Genomic DNA, 18,095 nt, shown 5'->3' with positions numbered 1-18,095 from the left:
CCTGTAGTTTCCTTTGAAAGAGAAATGTAATTAATCATTACAAGATTACCATGGTGATTGTGTCTTATCTTGACTTCTTCATTGTGCTGTTTATTTGTGTGTGCGTGCGTCATTGTTGTATTAAAGTCATTGGATTTCACCTTTATCTAATGAACATGCAATGTATTTCAACATTTTCGTGTAATCTTTCAGTAAGGACACTCAAAGTGCGTTTTGCACGCATAGGCCATAGCAACCTTTCCGCTCCGTTCTGCCTTTATTTTGAGACATACAACCGGAAGTGTAGTACTGCACTCTTACTACTTTGACAGGTGAGGAGCCAACACACTATGGATGTGATGCCTTGCTGCGGTTAGTAGCCTTCGGGCGGCCACACATACAGAGGAGGGCTGTCTTTAGCTTCCCTTCATTCGTCCTCAGCATGTCGTTAAGAGCGGGGCTCCCGGTCCCTCCATGTCGGCCACCTGCCTCCGGTCCCCATGACGGGTCCTGTAGATCCATCGCATCCGCAGAGAGGGAAGTTTAACTCCGGCGACCTGAGGAGAGGGGAAGACAAATACACGGCGGTTTGGACGTTAACAGTAAGCACATTGACATTGTGGGAGACATTTTCAGGATAGGATGAGTTAATACCGACTCAATCGAAGCTGCTGTTGCAGCGTATACATTATTTTTTCAGTTTACCTTAGAAGTCTTCATAAATAGGCTTCGATATTTTCTTTTTTTATTGAAGCTGTTTGGGGGAAAAATATTGTAGAAACTTTGATGGGACGTGAAGTGGTAGCCAACACAGAGGGAAAGATTGGTATCCAACCTTTCCATTTTTATATATCCACGTGAAACTGAATTGATTTTAATTGAGAGCATCTGTGACTATTTAGCTGAGTAATAGCTTTTCTTCCAGCGCTTGTGCTCTGTGACCTAAATGCACTCATCATTTACAGCATATTGGAACCAAGCACTCAGACGATTCTTACTTCAGCCGACTAAACCTGTAAATCTACCTCCACATGTCGATGAAGCAGACTCAATGGGTAAACCAGTTCTCTGTGATTCCATGTATTTAGGTGTTGCTGTCTGCTCTCAACACTGTTCAACACATCAGCCTGGACCTGGAACAAAAGTGATGTGGGTTAAAAGCAAATAGAAACAGTTGTGACCAAGAAATGTCAGGCCTCTCCTAATGTCAGTTTTCTGAATCCACTGAAGAGCAGAGCAATGACTGACATAAACCTGATGCACCGAATGGCCATTCCTCAGACAAATCTGTGTGCCAGCCATTGCCTCCGTTCTCTAATTTGATTTTAGTTCCAGTTGTCAGTCAGAGGCAGTGCTCTAGGCTCCCAAGCTGCTGGTTACATAATGTCAGCTGAGGAATACCACAATCTAGTGAGCAGAGGGGGAAACTTTAATTGAACAGAGACAATGCTGTGAACGAGGCCAGATTACAGCCTTACGTAAGGGATATTTTCTTCCTCTTAGCTGGAACGATGCAGATGATGGTGGTCCAGAAATAGGTCTGAGAGAGGGATGCTGTGTAACCCACATTTATAAACAGACGGGTGCATTTGTAAGCATGTTAATGCATAAGAAGGAAAAGGCTCTGAAAATGAGTTTATATTGAAGGAGATTGGCATTTCACATAGCTCAGGTCAGCCTTTGTTATCAATACCCTGCTTCCAGTTATATAAACTGTGTGCACCGTAATAGATTCAATAACATATCGGACCTCTCTTTTTGAAGAGGTGGCGGTGAAATGTCGTAAGGTTAACCTTATTGCCAATGTGGAGTGACAAGGCTGTGAATTCACTGATGTGATTTTTTTTTTTATTTTAATTTTTTTTTGCTGACACTTAAAACAAAGCTAGTTCTCATTGCCACTGTCCAGCTCAAAGTATGAATCACATCTTATAGAGTGCACCTAGAGATAAATATAAATGTGAAGCTTTTGTCATGTTACTGCTGGTATATTTAAGTTGTTTTAAATTGAATATTTTACAATATTGATTGAATTTGCTGCAGCTGTATGTCGGCAGTGACATATGTCTGCTGTGTTAGCACTAATGGCTGTCATCCACCACATATGATTCACAAGAATAACTCGTCTGTCACTCATCTCCATACTGTATATAGAGCAGAAAATCTTGCTGGTTATATCAATGTCAGATTCCCGTATGGTGCTCTGACAATACCGTGATTTTAATGATGACTATATGATTAAAAAATAAAAAGACAGACACGGTCAAGAATGAAGATGAAGATGGCTGCTGCCCCACCTCCAAAATGTAAAAAAAAAGTAGAATAAGGTGAATCTAAATTATGGATATTGTTTATCAAACCAGCAGAAACTCTTCCAGAGGATGATGGTCAGATTTTACTGAAATTATTGAATAAGTTTATGGGTTTAAAAAGGCCACTTAGAGCTGTTATAAGCCTTTGATTCTGCTTAAGGGAGCCGTTACATACCTGGTCTTCTTGGTCAATTCAGCACAACTCATCAGGTTTAATGTTGCATAAAAGCTCCCTGGTTGTTTTACGTAAGGTTGTTCTTTTGTGTGTTCTTAGCAAACAAACAACATTCACTGCTCCAAATCTGTTCCATCCAGCTTTGTGTCACACACAGGTGGTTAAATTAGGCAGAAACTGGCTGCAAGACGAGCATCCCAAATGTTCTGAAAACTAGAAATATAATCTGGGATAAACGTATTGATAGCAGTGATAATATAATCATAACTGAGACTGCCACCAATTGATTGTTGGTCTCACGTAACAGTTCGGGATGTTCTATGAGAAGAAAACAAATGATAACAAATAAAAGTAACTGTAGGGGGAGACCTTTCAGGCTAAAATTATAATAAAAAAATAGTCTAATAATTATCTAATAGTACTAATGTGAATGATTTTATCCCTCATAAAAAAATGACATATCAAAGGCAGGAAGCCCTGGGTGAATCGACATGCATGTTCTTGTAATCAAATTTAATGCAGTCTCACCATCATTGAATGTAGATTTGCCAGACTTCCTCCCTTAGGTTGGACAATTTGCTCTTTTAAAAAGATTATAAATTAGACGTACAATTAAAAAAAAGGCTCAGGAAAAAAAACTGTGTTTATTGTATATTTGCTCCACACCTACTGTGACATATTTCAGCCAACTGACAATATGCTGCATGAAGTCATGAGCTAATATTATTTGAAAATCTGAGTATTGCTAGATGCATTTCCTTATCTTTGCTTACAAGAGCTGCTTTTGAAAGATCTTCTAAATCAACATTTGATGGCAACTGTAACTATAATTTCATCACATGTTTGAAACCATGAAGTCCGATGAGATATCTGCATTTCGAGAAATTTTTTTCCCTCAAACAACAATGGAATCCTTTGTGGAATAACTTCCCCCTTTATGTATACTGCTTGGAGCGCCGCAGCATCAGCGCTGCAGGAGCTGAGAGCTGCATCCTAATAAACTTTTGACTGCAGTGGGAGCTGTAAAAAACACAAAGATCACAACTACGCTATCCCTGGAAATTTCAGTATAGGAGTGTGGATGTTATACATGACCTATGGAAGGACCCAGTGATGATATAATAACAACCTCAACCAAAGCTGTGAAAGTGAGAATGTATCAGAATCTGTGAGTATCAGTCCTGGATTGCCAGGGAAATTGAAAGTCCTCGTTGGAACCAATGAGAGTCCTCTGAAATAAAAGGATGCCAGGCTTGTGATGCCAGTAACAAATAGACCTGCTCAGTTCTTTGTGAGATGATGGCTACCTGTTATTTGAGTAGAAATTGTATAGTCTTCAACCACAAATGTTAGTTTCAGGAGACAGATGCCATGTTTAAACTGATTGTGTCCTGCTGCAGGACTGCAGGATAGATGTGAGAGGGCTGTGTGATGCTGCTGCTACTTGAGGCACACAGCCAAGGATTTAGCTTTAAATTACCACTGCTGCCTGACACATGTTTGAGTGTGTCTTCTCATTAACGTTGCCAGCTGCTCTTGTTGGACCTTTTATAAGCATGTGAAGAGGAACACCACCATTTCCTTTCCCGGGTTTATATGTGTGTGTGTGTGCTTTTCTTTCCAATAAAAATGAAGTTACTATTTGATGGCTTAATAAAGGTTATTCTGTCCCTGCAGCCATGATTCTTTGCATGAGGCAACCTTGACGAACATGATGGAGGAGGCTGCCAGTCAGCTTGAGAGGGACCATGTGCACAGTGTCTATGAAAAGATTGCTCCATATTTCAACGACAGCCGTTATAAAGCCTGGCCAAAAGTACAACAATTCCTGCTGGACCTTCCGCCTGGGAGCATTGTCGCGGACATTGGTGGGTGTCACCCTCAGCACTAACGTTATCCTAAAAATCTGGCGTCACATGATTATTAACACAGTGTGCTTTTTCTATTTGTTTTTCATATGACAATACGTTTATCTTTATCTTTCACTGCCAATCTGTTTTGCTTTAACTGCCTGTCTTGTCCTTGACAGGCTGTGGTAATGGCAAGTATCTCCACATCAATCAGGATGTGTTCAAGCTGGGCTGCGATGTTTGTCGCCCCCTGGTGGACTTTGCTTGGAGCCAAGGACACGAGGTCCAAATGTGTGATGGGCTGCATTTGCCTTACAGAGACCGCTGCTTTGATGCTGTGCTCTCTATCGCAGGTAATGGACTCACAGGAACACGTATTAAGTTAGAGATGGATGCTGCTGATTGCTTCCTCTCAGTAATAAATCTATCCCTTCATAAACATGAGCTGAACAGCTACAGCTGACATGTCCTGTGAATTTACAGTTTACAACACCACATCTTGTGTTGCCTAGCCAGCACTGTAAAATAATTCATGTGTCCTCCAACACGAGTGTAATTAGGCTCAAAGGGAGGAAGTCACCCACATGTGGATTTATTATGTGGCAAACAGTTCACTGTGTGCATGACGCGTTTTGTTGACTACTGTATGTGACAACATTGTGATTAAATAAATTCCCACGCTTCATTCTACTTGATTTTGTAAAATCTTTGCTTCTCTCACAGTCATTCATCATTTGTCCACCAAAGAGCGTCGCATTCGAGCAATAAAGGAGATGGCTCGCACCCTGCGAGTGGGCGGACGCATCATGATCTACGTGTGGGCCATGGAGCAGAAACGCCGCAAATTTGAGAAACAGGACATCTTCGTTCCCTGGAACCCCAATCCTCATCTGCCCTCTGGCTTCAACAGGGAGCGTGCCAAACCCAGAAGGAGAGCCACAGCTCAGAGTGTGAGTGAAGCCATAGAAAACACTGAAAAGCACAGGAAGGTTAGAAGCACATCCTCTGTGGCCGATGAAGAAGATCTGACCCGTACCATCCCGCAGCAAAGGACACAAAGACTGTGGTTCTTCTCCAGGTCTCTGGATTCTGTGTTTGACTTCGGAAGCTTAGCCATCTCCTGGCCGTCTTCCAGAGACCTGAGCACTTTATCTTCACCCACAGGTGAAAGTGAGGTAAACAAGGCCAACCAGCGTGGGAGAGGGCGAGGCCTCATCAAGCAGGTCTCAAGCTTCTTCTCTCCCGCATCTGTGATCGGATCAGAGGAGGACGTCTTTGACTCGGTCACAGACCTGCACAAGGTACAGAATGATTCTGGAGGCAACAGCAACACTCACAGCAACGACACAGAAAGCCAGGGTGTCTCAGTATCTTTAGCCCAGGAGTGTGGCTCTTTTGCTCTGCCAGATCTGATTTCTTTGCAGAGAGAGCATCCGAAGCAGTCTGGAGATGAAAGCGACGGAGGGCAGCAGGGAGAAGAGCACCAGGAAAGCACACAGAGTCCTCAGGGGAGTGAAGGGCAGGTGGAAGGTTCCTGTCTGAGGTACTATCACGTCTTCAGGGAGGGAGAATTAGCAGAGCTAATAGAAAATCATGTTGAAGAGCTTCACGTAAAACACACCTACTTTGACCATGCCAACTGGTGTGTGGTGGCAGAGAAAGTTCAGTTTTGGAAAATATGATTTTAAATTGTATTTTGCCCAGGTTTTAGCACTGAATCATACATTTATTGCCACTCTTGTGGTTAATAAAAGTACAGCTGTAGCTGCTGTTGAAGGTACACTTAACATCAAGCTATTCCACTGCTGCACGTGTCTTCTGAACTGTGCAATTTTAAAATTTCCTTTTATACAAAGAAGTCCTAGAACTAGCAGTGCATCAGATATAAAAAATATATTAAAGATATTTCAATATTTTAGAAGCATTTACTTTAATGTTTTAGCACAGAGGACTGCAGTGTTCAACAATGGCTGTTACTGTATATTGTACTACATTTTAAAAGTATTTATTCTATTTCAAAACACGAAACTGACAAGCAGTGTCCAACTGTCCAGAGTGAGTTCTCCTTTATCAAATCATCATGCTTCGCTGCCATTGATTTGAATACTTTTACAAGGACTTGTCTACAAAGGGAGATGCAGATAAATGCACTGTTTGTGTCTTTGGATTTTAATTATGAGCCAAAGGGGATTTTGCAAGACTAAAGTATAGGCTTCCATCTGCTGTTATGTGTTTTAATACCTTAATTTCTGTGGATTTTATTTATTCATTTTTCCATCTGCCCATTTTGTGACTGTGAGTTCCTCAACTCTGAATATGAGGAGCCAAACCTGCGTCTGTTAAGGCCTTGTTGGTTAGGTGTTCTGTAAACTACTCGTGTAATTTATCTCATCTTACTATTGTAAGAGCTCAAAGTTGTGCAGAATATCTTCCAAAACATTTGTGCTTTGTTCACTGTAGTGTTTCAAAGAACATGTTGCCTGTGTGTGTGTGTGTGTGTGTGTGTGTGTGTGTGTGCGCGTATGCTTGATATTTTAAGTAGATGCATAATGTCTTGTAACAAGCTGAATATACCAGAAGTGTTTTTCAGCAAATGAACTGCCTCATATACTGTGAATAAACATTGCACTGTACCACAAATAATTCACTGCTTGATGTCAAACAGGTGACACTGAAACATCTGTACCCATCGTGCCAAGGAGAGTACATTTCCTTATAACTGCGGTATGAGTGGACCAACTGTGTTTGTTCTAAAGTGATAATGGTACTTAAATGTCTCTTGGGTTTGAATTTATTTACCCTTATTAAATATTTTTGTTCAAGAGTGCTGTGTGGCAGTTATTGGCACTAACAGTATACCTTTATGCATACTGGAAGATCAACTTTCAGTCACAATCACAAAGAGAACAATTCAAGAAGAGAGTATTAAATAAATATAGAGTTACTACTCTTGAGGTACCCATACAGTATCTTAATGAAAAAGCTGTTGTGGTTCATCTGTCTGTGTTGTATGATGCTATCAACATTTCACTCTATTAACAGCTCTATTAATTCATCCTGCTGATTCTGTTGTACCACCCGTAAACATCTTTGTGTTACACATCTGCATCATCACTCTCCGTCTTTCATGTTCGACAGATGACGAGCGCTTCCTATCAACCTAATGTTCTCCTCCATCATTCTGGTCGAAGTTGATCTTAGTCTGTCCAAAGTATCTTGTTTCAGAATTGGGCAACCTTTTTTAAATGTTTTCTGGCAAAGTTTAATCTGACCTTTTCTGGTCACTTTGGTGTTACTTGTGGCCCAAAGTGGTTTGCATCCTCAGAAAAAAACCGTTCATGAAGGCATCTCTTCATTGCAGGGGAGCGTTCTGGATTTTGAGAAGTGGATAATGGCAAGAATTCTGCTGTCACCCCGTTTAGTTGTGTTCCAAAGCTTTTAGTGTTGCTGAGCACTCCTGGGGTTTCTCTTATTTGTTTTTGTTTTTTCAGCCCAACGATGGCCTCTTTGACTTGCAGCAACATATCTTTGAGACCACATATTCTGAGTTCCCATGGCAACTGCCAAATCCAAATTCAGGTAATTAATCCTCATGACATAACAAGTAGGCTGGCCATCTATGAGCAGGAAACGCATTATTGGTCAACTGTCGGGTATGTGTGAGGAGACATACAATCAGCTGATTCCTTGATGTTTAGGACAACATGTTTTATCAAACTTCTGGAATAATGGATGAATACATACACATGGACCTGATGATATACAGCCTGGCAGTAAAACAAATTATTTCCAGATTATTGTCTCTCTCCTAATTGTTGATGTCAATGCTCTGAGGGTCCTCTTGATTCAAGAGATGAAGGATTTACATTCCACACTCCCTCCAAACCTGAAATATAAAGGAACTTAAATGTAGTAATTACTTTATAGAAGAAATTATTTCAGTACTGGATGGGTTCATTTGATGTTTTCAAGCAGTTGTTTCCTTTACCTGAGTTGCTGCTCTGTGGACAATGGAGTGTCTGAGGGCCAGTTTATCAATGTCTCTCGAGTATCCTCCACCAATAACCGTAGCGACAGGAATGCCTCTGCCGACCACGGTCTTCATCACATACAGATCTCTCTGGTAGAGCCCTAAGGGATATTTGTAATCTCTAAGTGATTTGTAAATAAAAATATCTTTATGCAAAGGAGAGTCGCTCACCTTGGTCTGTCAGACGGAGTCTCCCGAGTTCATCCTCCCAATGAGGATCAACGCCTGCATCGTACAGAACGAGGTCTGGACGAAAGGTCTCCAGTAGCCAGGGGAGGTGGGCCTCAACTGTTGATAACACCATCAACATCTTCATTAAATTTATAAATTAAACAGTTTTATGTTAGAATCTGAAACTTGCATTTGAAGCCTGTAAAACAGAGACACAAATGCACGTCTATCTGTATCCAAACAGTGAACATATATGTCAGTTATCATCTGAATTAACGTGCCTGTGGAGATGTACTCCTTGTCTTCCAACCCATCCTCCACACTGATATCTAGGTCACTCTGCTGTTTGCGGAGGGGGAAGTTTTTCCCACAATGTACCGAAAATGTAAACACAGACGGCTCTTCTTTAAATATGAAAGCGGTGCCGTCACCCTGTCAGACAAAAAGTATTCAAGTTAAGCAAAAGTTGATCCTACCAACAAAGCCAAATCCTGCTATAAGACAAAAGACCAACACAAGTAAACTCCACCTGATGCACATCTAAATCCACAATCAGAACCTTCCTCTTGGTGGAGGAGTTATGTATCAGGCATTTGGCTGCAACTGCTAAGTCATTGAGGAGACAAAACCCAGAGCCGTAGCTGGGAAATGCATGATGGGTTCCTCCTGCTGTGCTGCAAGCCAGACCCTTCTGTAGAGCTACTTCAGCAGCTAGAACAGTCCCACCTGTCAACACAGAGAAGACAACAGAGGAGTGTGCAGCTGTCAGCTATCTCCTGCATGGTGCATCCCTGTCTTACCCGTTTCATATCGACAGCGTCTCACTATACCCTCACTCCAGGGAAACCCCGTCTTCCTCTGTTCTTGTTCATTTATTTTCCCGTGTATGAAGTTGTTCAGATAATCCACAGTGTGCACACAGCTCAGTAAATCTTGAGAAGCAATTTCAGGGTACCACACCTACTGTGAGGAAGAAAATTCACATCAGCAAAAAAAGGGGGCTTGTAATTTTTTTTATATTTTATTTTTTGGGCAGGGGGCGTTTTATTGATAACATATAATCAACGAATTGGCACTTTCAGGGAAAAAAAAAGAAAGGCACACTAAGGACTAACCTGTTTCTCTGTGATGACTTGATCTTTGAGTAGAAAGTGTAAAACCCGGGGAAACTTGCTCATTGGAAACCTGTGGTTGGGTGGAAGGTCACACACATACTTGCTGTGATGAATTATGGGAAGTCCGCTGGATCCGTGTCTTACCTGCGGAGGTGAACAGGTGAGTTGTGAGGTTATGAGGCAGTACAGCGGTGCAACGTGCCGAGTTATATTTAGACACATCGCATTGTCTTTTTAATACTCTGAGAAACACTCCAGGTCTTACTTGTTCAGCATGGAAACATCTGCAGGAGGTAAGAGCTGCACCGACGATCCGACCGACCTCAAGATGAGCAGCTTTTGGAACTATCCGCCTAATGCAGGTCATTTTTCACTAACAGTAAATGACATTCACTTACACAAGACAGAGGAAATGCAGCGTTTTCAGATGTTATGAAACGGGACGTTTTGGTACCGTAACGGATGTTTGAATGTGTCTGCTGCTGCTGCTGCCATCCTCTGTCACGGAGTAGAAATAACACTTTTAAATGTTTGCATCATAGTCGATTGTCACCATCTACTGACTGGGGGGGAATACTGCAGATATAGACCACCACTTCAGATCAGAAGTGTTTTACTGGTTAGATTAGCTGATATGACCACATGTGTCTATGAGTTAGATATAAAGAATGCCTCAGAATTCCGCTCATGTCTGATATTACAAACCCAATTTTTTTAAAATGTTGTGAGGCTGTGCAGAATGTAAATAAAAACAGAATGTGATCATTTACAAATCTTACAAACCAATATTTTTATTCAAAAATAAAATATGAAACATACCTGGATTGTTAAAAAAGATGAAAATCTGAAGTTATTCTTTATAATCAAGGGGAATCCTTTTCCTCACATTTAAGGCTTGTGGAAGTTTGGATTGCATAGTTAAATATAGATAACTATGAGCAGCATTCAGGATAAATTTAGTATTTTATATTCTGTTTGTTTTTCTTTTGTTTTTATTCCCAACATCCTGATTTTCGGATTTTTTATTTATACCAAAATAACTAAAACGGAGCAAAACTAAATCATTTTAGAGCATATTCTACCTCTCAAAAAGCTTTCGATGATGATCTTTCTTTCTTTGAAAGAGGTCATGATGTTGCTATCCTTCTTGTTTCTGCATAGTTATTACTCCTTTATCATCCAGTGAACTCTGTTGTAACAAGCTGCTCACATTCCTGGGTTATAGTAGGTCAGAACGCATGCAGTGTTGATAAGATAAAACACACATTCTTTATTGACTGAATGCACCATTCATACCTCTTATCCCATTTCACAATTTTCCATTTCACATCTACTTTCCTATCCAGTGATAATATTGCTGGATGCATACTAGCTTCTTTCTGAGTTAAAAACATAGGAAGGGTGGAGACTCCCAGGAAGGATAGCGTTCATAAAGGTTTGTGCCAGTCTGCACATTCTCCCTGTTTTGTTTAGGTGATCACAGCTCATTTCACATTTAGAGTTCTCAGCTTTTCACCCCATGACAGATTGCTCATCCTTCCTAGTGTACTGACATGTATGAGGGTTGTTAGTTCTTCTTTGCTCAAGTGGCAACAACACACGTTGACTCCTGAAGTCAACGTGTGTTGTTGCCACTCTGGTTAATCACGGTGACAGAGGATCATTTATGTTGTCACACTGAAATCATGTCAAACATACAGCCTGAGACTTACCATCCTGAGTCATACATGGTAATGTTTAAGGAGGGGGAAGACTCTGTGGTAAGTTAAATTATATAAATGTTTAGTGCATGTTTTACAATTTCCATAAAACAATTGAATTTGGACCAATTTTCTTGTTTTATAGATGAGGAGTGTGCTCATTTATCATGAAGATACTTAGGTCTTCCTATGACTGCACTGAACTGGTCTTTGATTCCTTTCTTTTGCGTCTGGTTTCTTTTTTACAATAGTGGCAGGCAACTGAAGGCACAGTCTGGTGTACTGTCAGTTCTGAGGCTCTTCAATGATTGCGTGTGTGTGTGAAGAGTGGTGGAAGGAGATTAGCACAGCCCTCCCCTGGGAGAGGCAAGGGTACTCTCAGTCAGATGAAAAAAAGGTTGCGAGTGCGTTTGCCCCAGGTGCAGAGGAGAAATCTCTGCATAATAGAGAAAGGAGATTAGAGAGGTAAAATCAATTACTGACTTCACTCCTGTTAACAGGCATTTCAAATCAAGAGAGACGAGGGAGGAGACAAGTCTCTCTTTCCAAATGGAGGTTTCTAATTCATCTTGACAAAAAGATTGTGTAGCTTTGTGCAGGTGTCAGAGGTTATATTAATTCATTAACATATAGATTTTTTCTCCTACTGCATCAGCGTCTCTCTGAGTTACATCTAGTCTTATTGAAGGACCACTGCAGGGGTAATTATTTTGTGAATGATATATCTAGCTTTCTTTCTTTTTTTATTTAGAAATCATATACTCTCCAAGGCATACTTGAATTTCCATAAATTTTGAAGATTTATTAGCATATGCTCAAAATTACCATCAGACGACCAATACTCATAAAACTGTTACTTTCATACACCATTTCACCAATATATCTCCAATTTCTATTTTAGATAATAAGCTCATGGCTAAAATGTCTCAGATTTAGGAAATAATTTCCTAAATTAATCATTTCCCAGAGTACGTAGTGGCATCACCACATGGTTGCTTGGCTGATAAACAGCCCTAGAGATGCACAGTTAAGTATGATAAGATGGAGGACGAAGTCAGCCAGTTTAATCAATTTTCATGTACACCAAGTTATTCAACTTAATAAACAGACCTGAGTGATAACACGCCTCACGCCTTTTTTTTAAAACAATAAACAGTAAAAGTGCATCCAGACAACTGCAATGCAGTGTATTTGAAATGGCCACACAAATGCAATAAGAATTAAAGTGTGCAGAAACACTTGCATACGTCTTTAATACTTTTCAATCTTGAGCCAGGAAGCCTAGCTGACAGTCGGTTCAGAGCTGCAGTCTGCCTCAGGGCAGCTGTTTTTAAGGCCTTGCAGCTCTGTATCTCATTTCCAGCAGAAGCAAAAAGAAGCTGACAGCAGCTGAGCTTTTATCTAATTATTTTTCTTCCATCCGGCAAACAAAAGCAGGCTGACTTGAATCAGCCCTCTCAACATTGTGTTGTCATAAATAATTTAAGGGGTCAGCAGGCTGTTTCCTTGCTTTGTTGTGTAACACACTTATGGGATTAATATTATGCTGCACACAGTATGTGTTTAACCACATTGATAGCCCTGTCACTGCTGAATAGCCCTGTTATCTTGGCATGTATTGTCATGCTTCTGGAGACAGCAAATCTATTCATTGTCCAACAGCAATATGGGACTGGGTGGTGTAATATTTGGATCATATGGAAGGATTTGAGCATGTCAATTACACAACATCCCAATCAAAACTTCAAGCCTACAAACTCCTTCATCCTCAGCCCCTGCTTCACAACTCTGAGTGGAAGGAATTTGCTTGTTGATTGCGTGGGCTGGCAGAGCATGTTGCAGCAGGTGAGAACAGGGGTTGTTGTTGGAGTGAATTAATTTGTAGCTGCCGCCGGGGTATGACAGTGATGGCCTGCTGCCTCCTTCCTCCAAAGCAGTATCCCATTGATTCCCATCTCAGCCATCCATGTACTCCTGTAATCATAGACAAACAGGAGCAACGGGCTGTGAGATGTGTGTTTGCTACAGTATAATTTACTATCCTATCACTCTATTCATGATCATTGGAAATGATCCTCTCTTTATTCTCTGGCATCACTCATTGTTTAGGAATGTCCTCAACACTGTTAACTAAGTCCTGTTGTGTGGCTGATGTGTTGTCAAAGCAGGGATGTGCGGTTGCCAGGGGGTTTCTCTTGAATTACACTTTGAGTTACTACATAGAGCAGCCAAAGCCTTTGCTGTGTGCTGCTTTTGCCCAAATTCATTCTATTCATTACATGCAAATTTCCAAGATGGTGTGTTTGTCAAGCAAGAGAAAGCTTGTCTTTTCCAGTCAATTATCAACCCAGATCAACATCTGCTCCCTGCCAACAGTAATACCTCTCATGGGGTCTCAAGGAATACTCGTTGTAATTAATTCAAAACATTGTATGACCCATTCTAAAAATATTTAGTTTTCATACACAATACACCATTATTTTTAATAATTGATATCAGAAATGTGTTTGTAATTAATAGAAAATAGAAATAAGATATATAAAAAAGAAATATCCTTTAAGGTGAAGTATGTGAAGACAACAGACAGCTCATCATCATTCCTTGGGTTGCCTCTGCAACTTGGCTGGAGTACATCCTGCCTACTTGAATTTATTGAATATAATTAAGAGGGTGCACAGATGTCTCTGTATAAGGTCACAGTAGATGGTGCATGTCAGAGTGAAATCATGGCTCCTGCAGGAAAAGATTGTGTTAAGGCACATATCTGGGAAAAGATACAAGAATATCTCTGCAGCACAATTATCATCAATAGCATTCACAATATCAGTATTATTACAATATCTATAGAAAACTTGGAAAAAAAGAGATTAATTAACCTGACAGGCATGTTATTTGGACTTTGAGAGGAAGCCTGAGTACCTGAGGGAGAACTCATGGATGCGCAGGGAGAACATGCAAACTCCACACTGAAAGGCTATTGCTTTTAAGCTAATTCAGAATCAGAAAAACTTTATTAATCCCAGAGGGGAAATTATTTTGCAACAGGCAGCGGCTTCACGCATATGCGCCCTTTTTAAAGAGTTACAACATGCAGGGAAAGGGAAAAGGGGGGGGGGGGGGGGGGGTAACATCCAGACTATGCTCCTTGGGGAGTACAATGTGGGGCCGGGAAAAAACCTCAGCAACATCAACAACAGCAAAAATAAGCTCACCATCCAACATACAACTCAAAACATAAGGGAATATTTGCTCGTTTCACACATAAAAATGCAAAAACAACTTGAAGGCGTGGGATGGGAGTAGGAGGGTGTGCTGCATATCTGCATGTCAGTAGATGCGTGTGTCCATAAGCCCAGAGTCGCTTCGTCTAGCACACAATCAGTGTCTCAGTTCACAGGATGTCATCGCGATAACACAACAGCTTTCCATGGAGAAGTCCTTGATCCTTGTTTGTATTGTTTTTTTTCCTTTTTTTCCCTAATGAATTAGCTCAAATTATAAGGTAAGGAACTTTAAGACTTGTTCAAAAACAAATCTGCAGTCAATGATGTTTTGATTTTATCAGATTTTATTATACACATACTATCAACACAATGTCAATATTTATTTTTTGATATCACAATTATTGGAATACATTATATTGAGACCCCCCTATGAATACTTGCATCAATTGGATAGTACAGATTTTTATTTTTGTTATGATTGATTAAATATTTGAGCATTGATATTTATTTTTTTCAGATTATTTGGCTCTAAAAATGTGAAGGATTATGTGATTACTGATAAGGAAGGAAGTTTACTGATGAGTCTGAAGCACAAAGAAATGGTGGTCCTGAAGACTTTCTGTTTACTGTGTGTTCATACAGTGATATGAAACCTTGGAACAATGAAAATATGAATCCGAAAAATATTATGATTATTGTATATTTTAATTTTACTGCAGATCCAACACAATATCTTAGGTTGACTTTGTGAAAGGTAGTATATGCTGTCACCTGCTGTTTGAAAATATATACTTTAACCTCAGTTTTTCTATAATCATCCCACATTTTTTTTTGCACTCCTGCCGAGTAAAACACTTATTGTACAGCTGATCGTTTTGATTAGGAAGCAGCTGTTAAATTCATCGAGGAAATTTATCAGCAAAATGTAAGGCATGTTAATCACCAACTAGTTTCCTTTTAGAGTGATTAGAGAGAAAATATGTTACTATAATAACAGGTCAAACTGTAAGGCCATTCGTTACAGTTCTACATTAACTCCCTGGTCATATGAAAATAAACTTCAACAATTTTTTACAATGCACTGTGATAAGTGGGCTCATAATGTCTGTTATTTATGCACACACAATAGCTCTGTGATGGTTTGAGCAGCTACTCAGATAAAGAAGTGATAATTCAGAACATCTGTCCATGATCTGTGGTATGCTGGGAATCTGAAGGGGAGTCAAAAAGCAGCAGAGAAATTGAGTCAGACTGTGGCATTGCTGGAATGTTTTCTAATGATGTTTGCGTTTTGTATTGTTGCCACAGCTCTGTATAGTTTGTGTTGCATAAGAGCACTATATGAAACAGCACTATAAATGCGGCATAATGTCAAGGTTATCAGTTTAGAATAAGAATATAAATTGTTAGAAACTTGCACATTGTACAGGACGTTCATCTTTGTCAGTCTTTCCTGTCTTAACAAACTCACACTTGTTCTCAGAAATAACACTCGGCATTGCTGGCAGGCAAACCTGCCACATGTTTCAGCAACACAGCTGGTCCCATTCTCTTCCCCTCACTTTAATCTCACTGTGCCATGTGAAAACCACAGGTACTTCAAAACATCTCCTTCATATTGACAGCCACGTTGATACCACTGATATGGGCACAGAGAGCAAAGAGACAGCAAATTAAATGACTGCACAGAATGAGTTCATACTAATAAATCAGAAGTTGTTCACTAATATGAATATAAAGAAACTGTTCCAGCTCAAAAACACAGTTAATACATTTAATGAAGTAAAAGTTGTGTCAACTTTACAGTCAGATTTTTGCACGTGTCCTTTTGGACTCTGAAAATAGTAATCATGTTATGTGGTTAGCTGATGTGCAAAGATCTTATGGCTTTTAAAATGATTTCAAACTGAAATTGTACAATAAAGTATGTATTACTGACTCATATTTCCTTAACTTTAACCTAACCTGTAGCACGGTTAGGTTAAAGAGAAGCCTTTCAAATGAGAATATATAACATATTTGTTAGAAGTTCATATTAAGTAAATGTTAGTCGAATTGTTGTCATTCATTTTCCAAATTGAGATCTTTTTAGTTCTTTTTACAATGTTTCAGATGGCTGGTTCAAATCCTGAAATATCTTCAACAAGCTTGAGTTAGTATTTTCCTTTTTTAAAACTGTTACATTTCTAAAACAGACGAGAATAATCCAAATAGAAACAAATATTTCTTGCCTGACTTGAGATCAGTAGTAAACTGACAGAAGTATTGTGTGCCCTCTGTTGTTGCAGTCCACCTGAAGTGAATGGTAACTGTACTAGGTGACCAATGGTGAACAGATGAGGAAAGTGATCATTCTTGTCGCTCTTAAAATCAGCCAAAAGCAAACAGTAAAACCCTCTTCATCTCACATTCGCTTGGTTCTTGAGGGGCTGGCACAGAGCTTAACCGCCTGCTGTCTCTGGACCTTGGTATGCCCGCCGTTTCTGCCAGTTGGCTTTGCTGGCCGGTCTACGTCTCCATGCTGCCGTCCAGTCTTGAAATAGTTGTCATAGCAGTGATCTGCAGCAGGAAGCCTTGTCGTATTTAAGCTCTCCTTATGACTGAGGTTACATTTTGTGATCATGCTGAGACATAGAACCCATAGACTAATGAAAGCAAAAATTTAATGATATGCCGACAGCTTGACGTTACATCGCTTTTTTTTTCAGGGTAATGTTAAGTTAAATCTATCTATTCTTTGTTTTTAAGAGTCAATTTCAAGCCTTTTTATTTGAAAATTGTTCATATGCACATTTTCAACAACTTGATCTCATGAGATAAACACATATTTTTACAGGTACTATATGTTTAACTTGCTCAGGACATAACTTTATGTATATGTTGTTCTTTATTGATTATGTTTGCTAAGGTGGTGACCAAACCCTTCATCTAACACCTGCAACAGGTACCTATTTATTGTAAAATGTTCTGAAAAGATTATAATGAATACATACTCTCAAGGCCCTCTCGCAAAGAAGTTTTAGATTTGTGGTATCATTAGGTCACCTTTTTAAGTTTGTCAAAAATCGCTGTGTATAACTAACCTGAAGAAAATGAAGACATTGTCATCAATCTTTGTTATACTTTGGTTCAACTGAAGTCAAAAAGGTGGTTCCTTGACCAGCATAAAGTGAATTCTTGCTGTTGCTGATTCTGACTTCTATAAAGGGAAAGTTAATGTTTTTCTTGCTGTGTTTTCTGAATTAGTTCGTGAGAACATCCAGCTGTGTGCAGACCGAGTTGTTGTCACTCCCACTGGCCTTGGACTGTTCACCTCCACAGCTCTGATAGACTTCTCTCTGTTCTCGCTGTTTTTTCCCTCTCATTAAAACACACAGAATGAACAAATCCACTCCACATTCTCTGTCAAATGCTTTATAGTTGCACTTCTCTGGATCAACATGTGGACAACCAAGACAAAAAGATTATATTTTAAGAAGGAAGGAAAAAACTAAGCCTTTTGTGTGCCTCCTACAACTTCTCTATCTGAGCATTCGGAC

At 39.8% G+C, this 18,095-nt stretch overlaps 2 protein-coding genes across 4 annotated transcripts; one reads left to right on the top strand and one right to left on the bottom strand.

Moving 5' to 3' along the window:
* The first annotated feature begins 322 nt into the window (after positions 1-322).
* trmt9b (tRNA methyltransferase 9B) lies at positions 323-7,135 on the top strand. 2 transcript variants are annotated; one of them, XM_072392146.1, is made up of 5 exons: positions 323-581; positions 4,144-4,334; positions 4,496-4,669; positions 5,040-5,617; positions 5,741-7,135. In XM_072392146.1, exons 2-5 carry the CDS (start codon positions 4,178-4,180, stop codon positions 5,996-5,998), a joined length of 1,167 nt encoding a protein of 388 aa, XP_072248247.1. In that variant the 5' UTR covers positions 323-581; positions 4,144-4,177; the 3' UTR covers positions 5,999-7,135. The 2 variants fall into 2 exon arrangements, with proteins under 2 accessions (XP_072248247.1, XP_072248246.1); XM_072392145.1 differs by having other exon boundaries at positions 5,040-7,134.
* An 874-nt stretch (positions 7,136-8,009) lies between these two features.
* Positions 8,010-10,101, bottom strand: hdac12 (histone deacetylase 12). Of its 2 annotated transcripts, none has more exons than XM_072392147.1 (8): positions 9,898-10,101; positions 9,633-9,776; positions 9,318-9,477; positions 9,047-9,243; positions 8,742-8,949; positions 8,518-8,634; positions 8,305-8,447; positions 8,010-8,202 (listed from the first exon to the last, which is right to left on the bottom strand). In XM_072392147.1, the coding sequence occupies exons 1-8, from the start codon at positions 9,997-9,999 to the stop codon at positions 8,179-8,181; spliced, it is 1,095 nt and encodes a 364-aa protein (XP_072248248.1). In that variant the 5' UTR covers positions 10,000-10,101; the 3' UTR covers positions 8,010-8,178. The 2 variants fall into 2 exon arrangements, with proteins under 2 accessions (XP_072248248.1, XP_072248249.1); XM_072392148.1 differs by having other exon boundaries at positions 8,799-8,949; positions 9,898-10,100.
* Between the last annotated feature and the right edge of the window lie 7,994 nt (positions 10,102-18,095).

The sequence above is a fragment of the Leuresthes tenuis genome, unplaced genomic scaffold (assembly GCF_036924035.1).
Source record: "Leuresthes tenuis unplaced genomic scaffold, fLeuTen1.0.hap1 SCAF_9, whole genome shotgun sequence".
NCBI lineage: Eukaryota > Metazoa > Chordata > Actinopteri > Atheriniformes > Atherinopsidae > Leuresthes > Leuresthes tenuis.
The sequence above is the reverse complement of the archived record's forward strand: the minus strand, read 5'-3'. Positions and strand labels throughout refer to the sequence as shown.

Coding starts and splice junctions, on each gene's coding strand:
- trmt9b (XM_072392145.1), top strand. CDS start 4,178: ATGATGGAGGAGGCTGCCAGTCAGCTTGAGAGGGACCATGTGCACAGT. Junction 4,335..4,495: donor GAGCATTGTCGCGGACATTG/GTGGGTGTCACC, acceptor TGTCCTTGACAG/GCTGTGGTAATGGCAAGTAT. Junction 4,670..5,039: donor TGCTGTGCTCTCTATCGCAG/GTAATGGACTCA, acceptor CTTCTCTCACAG/TCATTCATCATTTGTCCACC.
- hdac12 (XM_072392147.1), bottom strand. CDS start 9,999: ATGACCTGCATTAGGCGGATAGTTCCAAAAGCTGCTCATCTTGAGGTC. Junction 9,777..9,897: donor GATGTTTCCATGCTGAACAA/GTAAGACCTGGA, acceptor TCACCTCCGCAG/GTAAGACACGGATCCAGCGG. Junction 8,950..9,046: donor TGGATTTAGATGTGCATCAG/GTGGAGTTTACT, acceptor TTTGTCTGACAG/GGTGACGGCACCGCTTTCAT.